General features: G+C 38.3%; 2 protein-coding genes across 2 annotated transcripts; both read left to right on the top strand.

Annotated features, from left to right (window-relative positions):
- Positions 1–245: 245 nt before the first annotated feature.
- Positions 246–5,291, top strand: ahsg1 (alpha-2-HS-glycoprotein 1). Its single transcript, XM_079426127.1, has 7 exons — positions 246–504; positions 662–769; positions 893–977; positions 1,114–1,280; positions 2,353–2,469; positions 4,465–4,539; positions 4,637–5,291. The coding sequence occupies exons 1-7, from the start codon at positions 286–288 to the stop codon at positions 5,150–5,152; spliced, it is 1,287 nt and encodes a 428-aa protein (XP_079282253.1). The 5' UTR covers positions 246–285; the 3' UTR covers positions 5,153–5,291.
- A 3,879-nt stretch (positions 5,292–9,170) lies between these two features.
- Positions 9,171–12,145, top strand: LOC306875297 (uncharacterized protein; the record flags this gene model as incomplete). The annotated part of the gene is made up of 7 exons (XM_079425765.1): positions 9,171–9,368; positions 9,654–9,767; positions 9,853–9,940; positions 10,026–10,192; positions 10,277–10,390; positions 10,503–10,589; positions 11,471–12,145. The coding sequence occupies 7 exons, from the start codon at positions 9,171–9,173 to the stop codon at positions 12,143–12,145; spliced, it is 1,443 nt and encodes a 480-aa protein (XP_079281891.1).
- Positions 12,146–12,423: the final 278 nt, after the last annotated feature.

Below are 12,423 nucleotides of genomic sequence, written 5' to 3'. Positions count from 1 at the left end.
AAATGATGTAACACATGATGCAGAATGCCCCATTAATCATAATTCAGAAACAACATTAATTCCAACAAAACATCAGTGTCACAGTGAATTCTGCTAATATTTAGAGTGAGTTAACTGTCCCCTCTGTCATGACACTCTCTCATGTCCCTCTTTTATATTAGTTTTTGATGTTATTTACATTGGCAAGCATATCTGGCACTAAATTGTTTGCTTATTTCCCCATGCAGTGTATATTATAAAGGACGAAGAGAGGAGGACTTTTTCTTGGTTGAAGATTTACTGCTCATGTCTCTGTGCAGCATGAGAGAGCTGGTGATATTAGCAGCTTTGGTCTCGGCTCTACACGCAGCCAGCCTCCCGACAGGAACTGATGTGCAATACAAGTGCCAAGAAGATCAGGACAAGATCACGGCATTAGAAGCCGAGAGGTTCATTAATGACCATCACCACCATGGATACAAATTCAAATTTGTCTCACTGGACAGTCGCAGTGCAGAGGAGAAGGTGAGGTTTTGTGATGTGTCTTCCTGTAGATGTTTTCATATCTACAGTCCGTAAGAGTGATTACAACCACAGAAACAGAAGATAAATTAAAGAAAAAAAGTAAAAGAAAAAAAAATCACGATCTGCAAATGCTACAAATTGTCTTGTTTTTGTGCAGACTGATCCTTGTGAGGTCGTCTTGGGAATAACTCTGGAGGAAACCGAATGCCACATTGTGAATCCCAAACCTTTAGATCAGTGTAATGCTAGAATGGAAACAGAGACGGTGAGATGAACATCACAGATCTTTCAAACCCTAATTTGAGAAATACTGCCTTTTTCACAATGAATAGAGTGACTTTTGTAAGTTGTGCATCTATTTAACAGCCTTTTAATGTCTCCTTTAAAGAAAGTGACAGCAAAATGTAATGTGACCGTATCCAGTTTTGAGGGAAAAGCAGCTGTGAAGCGCTACATTTGTGACACCGAACCAGGTAAACTATTTTTTTTTCTTTAGAATCTTGATAGCCTTTCAAAAAACCCATAGTAATGTTACTTTGTTAAAGAAAATGTAATGCATCTCCTATAAATTACATCGTGATTGTATATTGCTCCTGTATTTTGTCCCAGCTTCACATGAAATACTTGTAACAAAATGCCCTGACTGCCCCAGTCTACTGCCCTTGCATGACCCGAAGGGTCTGGAGAGTGTGAAAACTGCCCTGCAGAAATTCAACAAAGAATCTAATCACAAGTCTTACTATAAACTGATGGAAGTGGGAAGGATCAGCACACAGGTGATGTCTCTCAAACTTGTTTTAAGCTTGAATATTTAACGCAACTACATGAGCGGAAATGCTTCTAGCGACACATGCACCATTTCATTCCAAAGTTGTGTCAAAATGCAACTCATTAAGGCCTCGATGGTGAAGTTCTTCTGAGAAAACAGCAGTTAAGAAAGTATCTGGTCATATCATAGTGATGTGTAGTTCTTTTGCAGAAAGTTCACATTGGGAAGCTGCTTCAAACTTTTGAAATGAACTCCAAATGAACTTTGTTATTCCACTTGAATACTGAAATGATTGACTCAGACAACTGAAGGTAAAGGCCCAGACACAACAAACTGACGTCAAAAAAACTTGCCTCAAGACGTGTGTCTGAGCCAAAAACTAAAAGTTGAGCTTGTACTCACCGCAAAGACTACTGACAACTAGCATGTATGTTCTGTGCCTGAGAGAAAATAACTCTCCAAACCAGCAGGTGGTGGTAGCCCATATTCGTCAGTATTCACAGCTAGGGCTGTGCTTGCTTACCATTTTCGCACCAATCTCGCTCACCACAGATGTATTTGATAAAAATGATCACAGATAAAGATAAAAAAAAATGAGAAGAGCCTTCTGTGTTCATGCTCTTGATTTAATTGTTCACTTGCCTGTGTCATTCTTTTCATGCACTTTAATAAGCTGAACAACACTCAGAGTGATCTCTCCCACCGGTAGGTCCGCCATCGATCTGTCAGCTGAAAAGTCTGACTAGTGCCAAGGTGCGGAACAAGTCAAGTAAAATCACATTTATTTATATAGCACTTCGTACAATAAGAGAGTGTTTCAAAGCTCCTCTACAGAAGACAATAGTGTTATATTCCATCTCAACACACCGCAAAAACTAAACCAACAGATGCTTAACTCTACAATCACCAAAGTGCAAGAATTTATATTGCATCTCGAGTAGATGTTTCTGGTCTCACGCAGCAATTCTGTTGTATCAGACCTTACTGTGACATAAACAGACAACTTTTTGAATACTGCCATTATGCTCCTTGCTTGTAAGTGGTTTGCATGTTAACAGAATATTTGTCTTTTTTCTTAGTGGATGTTTTTTGGTCAGAGCTTCTTTGCTCAGTTTGCCATTATGGAGACAAACTGTACAAAGAAGGAAGCACTCCAGAATGAAGAATCATGCAAGGCTTTATGTGAGGATCAGGCTGTAAGTGCACAAGAAGTTCATTACTTTAGAACTAATTTCTTTAATTACTATAATTAAAGGGATATTTCACCGAAAAATGTCATCATTTGCTCACCCTCATGTCGTTCCAAATCTGTATGAGTTTCTTGCTTATGTTGAACACAAAAGAAAATATTTTGAAGAATGCTGGTAATCAGACAGTTGATGGTCCCCATTGACTTCCATCAAATTTCTTTCCCTTCTATGGAAGTCAATGGGGACCATCAACTGTCTGATTAACAGCATTCTTCAAAATATCTTCTTTTATGTTCAACATAAGAAAGAAACTCATACAGGTTTGGAATGACATGAGGTTGAGTAAATGATTAAAACATTTTGGGTAAATTATTCCTTTAAGACAAGATGCTACAGGCAAAATAATTATTTTGTTCTGGCGCTGGTCAATTTGAAAATGTTGGGCTGTATTTGGCTTCCATAACATGTCTAATGTGAGACTAGTGTAAAGAAAACATACAAAAATACAGAATATGTTGTTGTTGTTTTTTTAACATTTTATCTATTTGTATCTGAAGATTTCAATTTCAATACTTTTTAAAGGCTGTGAGTTTGTTCTCCACTTCAGTAGCACTTAATACACCAAAATTGACAGTTTTATTCTATCTATATTCTGAAGGCTTAAACACAGGCATATGTTCATATATAATTTTCCTGATTTATATAACACTTTATTCCTAAAAATATGATTCATTTTATTCCTAAAATATGGTTCTGATTATTGAAAATATTCCGATAAAAGATAATATGGCAACAGAATGAAACAAGAATTCTGAAATACATGCAAATTAGTGCATTGAATAGAAAATGCCTCATTTGCATATTTAAACATAAACTTACTGAAAACTTGTAATACAAAACAATTATCTTAATGTACTGTGATTAATCAGTGGGTAAATTATGGTGATTTTACACAGTTCACCTGTAGTGTCTTGCCTTAACAGTATAGGCAAATTCATTAAGGGGTTAGTTCACCTAAAAATGAAAATTAGCCCATGATTTACTCACCCTCAAGGCATCCTAGGTGTATATGACTTTCTTCTTTCAGACAAATCCAACTGGAGTTATATTAACAATTGTCCTGGCTCTTCCAAACTTTATAATGGCAGTGAATGGGTGTTTTTTGTCAACATTCCAAAAAAAGTCCAATAAAGCGCATCCATCAATAATAAAAAGTGCCTCACACGGCTCAGGGGGGTGAACAAAGGCCTCCTGTAGTGAATCAATGTGTTTTTGTAAGAAAGATATGCATATTTAAAACATTAAACACTTTCTTTAACTTCCTCTAACTGTCGTACACACAAGCCGTTCCTGCGGATGACGTAGGACGTCGACGTAGCGTTAGCTCCAGTGCAAATGTTCTAGTCTCACGAGAACCAACGTTTGTTTACAGGAGAAAAGGAAGCAAAGTTTCATTACTTTAGCAAAGGAAAACCAGTCTCCTCTTGGTTTATATCGAAATCCTCCAACATTTTTCTTTACAAATTCTCATTTGTCCTTCTAATTTGTGACCGGTGTTTTGTTTTGCTCTCTTCTCCACGCTTCCGCATTCGACACTAATCACCTGGGCAGCGCAATGCATACATCCTACGTCATCTGCCGGAATTGCTTCCGTCTATGACAGTTAGCGCAAGCTAGAGAAAAGTGTTTATAACATTTTAAATATGGATATTTTTCTTACAAAAACGCATTGATTCGCTCCAAGAGGCCTTTATTCACCATGAGGCACGTTGGACTTCTTTTGGACTGTTGAAAAAAAAAAAACACTCATTCACTGCCATTATAAAGTTTGGAAGAGCCAAGATATTTTTTTAATATAACACCGATTGGATTCTTCTGAAAGAAGAAAGTCATATACATCCAGGATGGCTTGAGGATGAATAAATCATGGGCTAATTTTCATTTTTGGGTGAACTAATCCTTTAAGTATGTAGTTTTCACTACCTCGCTCTCTTTCTCTAGCGGTATGGCTTCTGTAAGTCCTCCAAGACCGGAGATGAGGAACCAGAAGTGGAATGTGAGATTTATGAAGCTCAGGTATACATCTCAATAACACACTCTTAAATTGGACCAGTATGAGCCAGTTATTTTATCCTGTCTAGCTATAAAATACCTTTGCTCTATTTGTTTCCAGAACATAACTAATCTAATGAAACACCCTGCTCAGTCAAGAAGAGACTGTATACACCATGGTCCCCCACCAGGACATCGTCCAGGACATGTTCACCCGCATCGCCCAGGTCACGAAGGCCATGACCCCAAGGACAAATTTCCTGGTCATGGCGGGCGTCCAGAACACGCAGGCCATGGCCACAAGGACAAAACACCAGACCAAAGGGGCCGTCCAGAACACGCAGGCCATGACCACAAGGACAAAACACCAGACCAAAGGGGCCGTCCAGAACACGCAGGCCATGACCACAAGGACAAAAAACATGATCACAAGGGCCACCCGGAACATCCACACCTCTGTCCAAAAGGCCCTTCAGGAGTTCCAGAATCAGCACCTGAGGGCCGCCATATGTTCCCATGCCATGGCTTTGTAAAAATACCTCCCTCTATTTATCCAATCTGCCCCTTTCCTCCATCACGTTTCTGCAGAGGCCCTCCAGAATTTGTACGTCCTCCTCGTCCTCCTCGTCCTCAGTAACTAACACTAAAATCTATGAAGGAACATTCAGATTTCATCCCATGTTGCAGGGTTTGAAAGAGCAAACATTCAAAACTGAACAACATAAGAGTGTTAATGTCTCCAGAATGTTCAGTCCAATAAATATTCTTTACTGACATGTGTGGTTAATGAGTGATAATGGTCTCAAAACACAGCTGAGATCACAGCTGACGTTTGGGTGTTGCAATATTACAAAACTTCTGTGACAAGAAAACCAAATCACATGTAACTGTAAGTTAAAGTCAGTATAGCTGTAAAAGTTGCCAATCTAACAAGAAAACAAAAAAAATGTGATGTGTAGACTAAGTATGTCCCATACTCGGAATTTGTGCTTTGCATTTAACCCATCTAAATGCACACACATGACAGTATGCATTGAACACACACAAACAAACACACCATAGACACACACACCGTTGGAGCAATTGGAGTTTTGATGCCTCAGTTGTGGGAATTGAGGGTGGAAGAGAGCGCTGTTCATTCACTCCCCCCCACCTACATTTCCTGAGACTCCAGCCTGCGACCTTCGGGTTACAAGTCCAGCACTCTAACCATTAGGCATGAGCAATCCAATTCTCCTTTATCTTTTGAGATAAGATTGTCTGATGTCTAAGAAAACTTACTTTAACTTCTCTCTTTAGTTCATAGAGACCATTTGCTGTGGTGATGAATGCATCAACATACGATCAGCCATTTTTTCTGTCACAATGAGAAAGCAGCAGATGCTATTAGTCTTAACACCAAAATAATTAATAGTTTAGAATTAAAGCTGCAGTCCGTAACTTTTTTGGTTAAAAATGAACCAAAAAAGCCTTTTCTCACTGCAGCTGGAATAATTAAATTGATCATTTTGATGGCAGATTGTAACCCAGAAAGGATTATGAGTTTACGAAATACATGTGACTGAAATTAGATTATTCCCGTTTTACATGTGCATCTGATTACAGATACGTGGGAGTACACAAAATTTGTATTTTAACAAAGAACAAAGTATAACAATAATAATAATTTGCCTGGTTTGATGTGATATGAGCTAAGCAATCATTAGGGAAAGGGAAAGGGAAGTGGTGTGTGTACAAGTATGGTGACCCATACTCGGAAATAAGTGCTCTGCATTTAACCCATCCAAGTGTACACTCAGTAGTGAACATACACCCGGAGCAGTGGTCAGCCAATGCTGCAGCGCCTGGGGAGCAGTTGGGGGCTTGGTGCCTTGCTCAAGGGTCTCACCTCAGTCGTGGTATTGAGGGTGGAGAGAGTGTTGGTTATTCACTTCCCCACCTACGATCCCTGCCGGACCCGAGACTCGAACCCATGACCTTCGGGTTTCAAGTCCAACTCTCTATCCATCACAATTGGTAGCGCGATTTATTGTAATGTTTTTTCCTCAGTTGGTCAGAACAAAAGGGGCAGACATATTACTTACTTGTTCAATATCCATGACAATATCCAGTGAAAATTCTTATTTGGGTCAAACTTTCCCAAACGTAGAATCTGTGATTCATAAGTACAGTATCTCCACCGGTGAGGTGACTGACAACCACACATCAAAACATTAGATTCAACCATGCTGAGGCATAAACCACGTAAAGAAAATAATTCAGCAAATAACTGCAATTGCAGGTTTCAAACAGGAATGGCGACAAAGAGGCAAAACTTACTTATACCCACTTCTTTATCAGTCGGCATTCCGTATACCTACTTCTAAATCCCTTCTGATGCGTCCTGTTCTAGCCATCATGACAGTCCAGCATATGAGTAACTACGCCAATCGCATGTGAATAAATGCAAATATCCTCTAAAAACATCCAGTAAAGACAGTGATGCGGTCAGGAACGAGATGTAAATACTAATCGAAGCCGGATGGCGCTCTCGCGCAGAAAGTCCGAATCGGCCTCATAGAAGTAGCTATTAACTTGTGAGTCATGACGTGCAAGAATCCAGCTATCGCTGTAACCAAAGCTATCTCTACTGTAGCGAAGCTGAATAAAAAGATACGTGAAGACAGTAAACATATGATTGCAAAGGTTTAAGTGCGTTTTTCAAGTCACCAACAGGTAATAAAAAGCATTTGATTCTGAATAATGCAGTGCTAATTGATAGTATTTATTACACTTGGCAATAGATAGGCTACTAGGCTATAAAATATATATTCTGTCTTATTATGTGATAAAAATGGGAAAAACGTAATATATAGACTAAACAAATCATAAAATACATTAAGAAAATACAGGAAAAAATATTATAAATTAATGGTTGTTGTATATTGTATTTGATTTCTCAGCCAGTTAAAAGCAAGAGGTAATAATTAATAAATAATAATAATCGTAATAAAACCTGTCAATTAGACAAAAAAGTTATATTTGACATTTCTGTCCCCCTCACTTCTGAAATGAGTGAGAATCACGATTTATTGATTGTTTCAAATAGAGATTACAATTCTCCCACAATTCTGAACAGACAACTAAACAAAATAGCATGCAATTTACTAGAGGTCATGATCCTTAGTCAAGCAGCAGAAGTTAAGTGACTGTGCAAATATTACAATAGTGAACTAAATATGCAAGACTAGTTTTACATGTCACTGTTTATGACACAGGTCGTTCATCCTTTGCCGGGCCGTTTAAAAAAATCATGACATAAATTAAGAGTATACCCACTTCTCCAGGCTCCACTACACCACTGTACTGTATAATATACAGCACAAGTTTGTGCAGCTCATGTGAAGGGGAAGTTTCTTAAGGGCACAGCAACAACAAACTGTTCATTTTTAAACTTTCTTAGCATTACATGCGGATGCTATATCCTTTCATATGACCCTTTTAATCATACACAATATTGTGTTCACAACATCTCTACAACAACATGATATTTACTTTACAGCTCCAGAGTCCAGAGATCACTGTGACATAATCTTATCTTTGCATGGAAGAGTTTAAAAAGAACGTGCAATGTTTAGAAATCAATATATATGATGAATACAATTAAAATGTAGTGTTCTTAACCTTTTTCTTTTTAGTAATAAACATATTTCATTAGAAGAAAATTAGTTTATCTAAAATAAATGGATCAGAAGATAAGGTTTCAGGGTTCATTCTTAGAAAACAGTGCCCTACAATACAAACACAAAGCTATTCATGACTACTAAACCTAAACCTTAGCTCAAAGCACGATATTATTTAAACCAGTCATAAGTACAATATACTACGAAATATAATAGAATATTGTACAATTGTACAATTTATTCAAGTTTTTCATTCAGAGGGTAATAAATAAAAACCATCACAGACTATATAAACAAATTCTGTAATTTACAAAAATGCATTTTATAAGTAAAAATACAGACATTGAAATGGTATAATTTTTAGTAGTAGCATATATTTCAAATTTTTATTTTAATCAAGACAAAATTAGTTTGTATTTTAAAACTTATTCACATGTAGTGACGAATAATTGCAAATATGTATATATATATATATATATATATATATATTTAAACACACACACACACACACACACTAAACAGAGTCAAATGATGTAAAGTTTAGTATCCTGTTAATTAAATCAGTAGTCAATCATCGGGGACATGCACAGCACACAAATGGCATTGTTTCCTGAGAAAGACCCTCCAAAAATTTCAGTGCAGCAAGATAAAACCTCATGCTGCAACAAGTGAAGTGTTACAAAATCCTTATTTGAATTGATTAGGATACAGCAGCAGTTCACAAACTCTGGAGGTATTTGAACTCGGCATCCAACAGTAAGCTATTCAGGACCACAGCGTGTTGCAAACTGCCCTCTCCTTTAATCAATCATCCATATGATCACAGTCATTGTGGAGCCCACTGATAAGAGTGAGTGTATGAGGGCTGTGATGTTGATTGAAACTGAATCATGTGTCAGTAACCTATCAGACAGAAGGGTTTATATATATATAAGCTTCCATAGACCATCTAGATTTTGTTGCTGTGCCTGGGAGAAAGACTGCAGCTCCACCATGAAGCAGTGTGTGGTATTGATGATGGCCTTCCTGTGCGTCCATGGGGCCCCTGTGGATGTTTTGACCCCTGGATCCTGCCAAGATGCAGTAGCTAATGGTGCTGCCGCTGAAGCTATGAACAAAATCAATCTGGACCGCACGGAGGGCTACGTTTTCAGACTTGATCGTCTCAGCAATGTCCATTACATGAAACATGTGAGTCATTTTCAGCTTCTCATGTTCTTATGGATAATTTTACATTCTAAATTTACATTCACTATTAAAAGAGTAATAATTTACATTAATTTAATAGTCATTTAATCTCAGATTTGTTTCTAGGGAACCAATTAGTACAAAGAAATCATTTAAGAATCAAATAAAATTCTGGATCAACTGAAATTGTTTGGTTAAATTATATTTTAATCTGGTGTCTATGAATAGGGATGCAATACCTTCGCATGGATTTTTACAAATGTTTATGAAACTTTCTCTCTCTTTTAGGGAGAGACTGGGATTGTCTTCTATCTCACATTTGATGTTTTGGAGACCAATTGTCATGTCATCAGCAAGAAAAACTGGAGAAATTGTGAAATCCGAAACCCTGAAGAGTACCCGGTATGGTTTTGCTAATTCTTAAAAACCATAAAATAACTCGTTAATGATGTTTGTTCTTAATTTTAACAGCCTTTTCAATCAACAGGTCTATGGACAGTGCAAGGCCATTATGTACATGAACAGAATTCACAGAGTGACCCGCCTGTACAAGTATAGCTGTACTGTGAGACCAGGTAATAACCAAGCACCAACCAGCTGTTTTTTTTTAATCATCAAATGCTTACACATGCTATTTTATCATACGTTTTCCCTTGGCAGTGCCTGCCTCTAAAATCAGAGAACGGTGCCCAGATTGCCCTGTACAGCTCCCCGTGGATCATGAAGCAGCCTTGAGGACAGTGAAAATGGGCATGGAGAAATACAATAACGAGAGTGGCTTGGCAAACTACTTTGTTCCACTGAACATTACAAGAGTTTTCTCTCAGGTAAGTAAATAAATAAGCATGAAAAAGAATGAGGAAGAACAATATTTTGTAGAACTTCATCACTGGATGTGATCATCTTGGTAGCTTCACTTTGGAAGATTCTACAGTGTGGAGTTCACCATCCAAGAGACGGTCTGCTCTTCCAAAACCAATATTGCTGATGTCTCTAAATGTGAGGTCATGGCATGTGAGTTTGCGGTAAGTGACAAGACACTTCAGTAGGAGATGCATACAGATAGTCATCACATGTTGTGTTTGTCCAATAAAAAGGAATGTGTAAAGCATATGTTGCTGATCTTTCACCGTTTAGCACAAAGGCTTCTGCAAAGCCTCTCACTCAGTCACAGCCACCGGTGAGGAGCACCTCAGTGTTCAGTGTGAAATCTTTGAACCAGAGGTAAGACCTCCCATTTTCAGCAGAGTGTGTTTGTGATCAAAACAAATCATTTTTCTTAAAGGGCTGGTCCACCACTGTCAAGTTTTAATAAACCGTGGCTGTCAATGCAGTAGAAAGCTGTATATATGTTGGTTTATATATGTCAGATTACCAAGTTACCCTGTTTAAAATGTAATAAGTTGTGTAACTGTTTAAATTACTTTATTAAAGAAATGTAACTGATTACATTTGATTACTTTTCAAAATTTCTAATGTTTTCAACTGTTAATCATTTTCAAACATGTAAAGCAGGCAGGGTTAAGCTTACAGTAGTCCTCAACACTGATTACTGTCAGACTTTCGAAATCCTTCATCACTTTAATTAAGATTATAATAATTGAATTTAAAGCACAGCCACCATAAAATCAGACTTTAGCACCTCTTTTTACTTTGAGATCATTCTGAGGTTAAATACTAGTTTTAAACTCATAAAAAGAAATAGATTAATAGTTATGATACTGCTTTTGAAATTAAATCATTCTTGTTTGCTGACAGGAAACACTGGCAATCTAACAACGCTTTGGAAAAACAGTTCATCTTAAAAAATAAAGCATTTACATAAACCCAAAAACATTTGTGGAATAAGCATGTGTCCTATTATGTACAAGGCATACATTTTAGGCATCCAAAAATGTGGATGTATGATCTATAGTTTAGTCACAAAAGCTCTAAAGCTGTCAAAAGTCATCTGGAGAACCTTTGCATGTCTTGGTGCAGGTAACACAAAGAAAGAATATACGTTGCTTATTTACATATACTACCAACATTGTAAAAATACAAAGTTATTCTTTCATACTTTCTAGCATATTCTTATTTTGATTGTAATTCATTTTTGTTTTCAGGTTGCTGAAGAGGAGAAGAAAAAACACTTGATTGGAGGTGAACTGGATCACAGCCATAGCAACACAACTGGCTCATCTACTGGACACGACCATGACCACGACCACGACCACACAAAACCCCACACATACAAACATGACCATGAACACACCTCAGGCCTCAACCACACACACGAACATGGCAAAGGCCACGGACACACCCACTCTCACGATCATGACCATGTTCACGCCCATCACGCCAAAGCCCATGAGCACGGTCAGGACAAGTGGGAGCACCATCACCACCAGTATGGTCACAAAAAGGGCGAGACCCATGAACATGACCATGAGCTGGTCCTGGACCACGAGCACAAACACAGACACCTCCATGAGCACGAGCACCACCACCACGATCATGAGAATCAAACCACAGTTAGGCGCCCTGATGGCATGGTCAATGTCCTTCCTATATATAAGCCCATGACCCTTCCATCCTTCCCTGACAAGCCTGCTGCAGGACCAGAGCAGCCCTCCACCCTCCCGTTCCACCCTGACCCCCAGATACCAGGACAAAGGGAACCCACCATCCATCCCTTCCCTAACACCATGTCCCCTGAGTGTCCTGCACAGTCCAACGTCCAAAACGGACTCCTCAAGCAGATCATCAGCGAGGATCCGCTCTTTAAACCCACTGTGTAGAGACCTTTGAATAATTAATGTACGGTGTAATAAATACTGCAAAGTGTAATATTATGCTTTGCGCAATAAAGCGTGTTTGGCTGTCGTTGCTACGTATGTGATGCTTATATTCAAATGTACAGCATTCATCTTCATTAGATATGGCTGAGCAAATCTAACCTGCTGAGAGCAGGGGGGTATTCCAGAAAGCAGGTTATGTGACATACCTGGGTATGTTTAAGGGTAAGGAAGTGGATAAACTCAGCTTTCGGTTCCAAAAATGGAGTTAACTTAGGGTA

Source organism: Barbus barbus, assembly GCF_936440315.1.
Source record: "Barbus barbus genome assembly, chromosome: 9".
Classification (NCBI taxonomy): Eukaryota; Metazoa; Chordata; class Actinopteri; order Cypriniformes; family Cyprinidae; genus Barbus; species Barbus barbus.
Note: the sequence above shows the minus strand (reverse complement) of the source record. Positions and strands in the feature narration are given on the sequence as shown.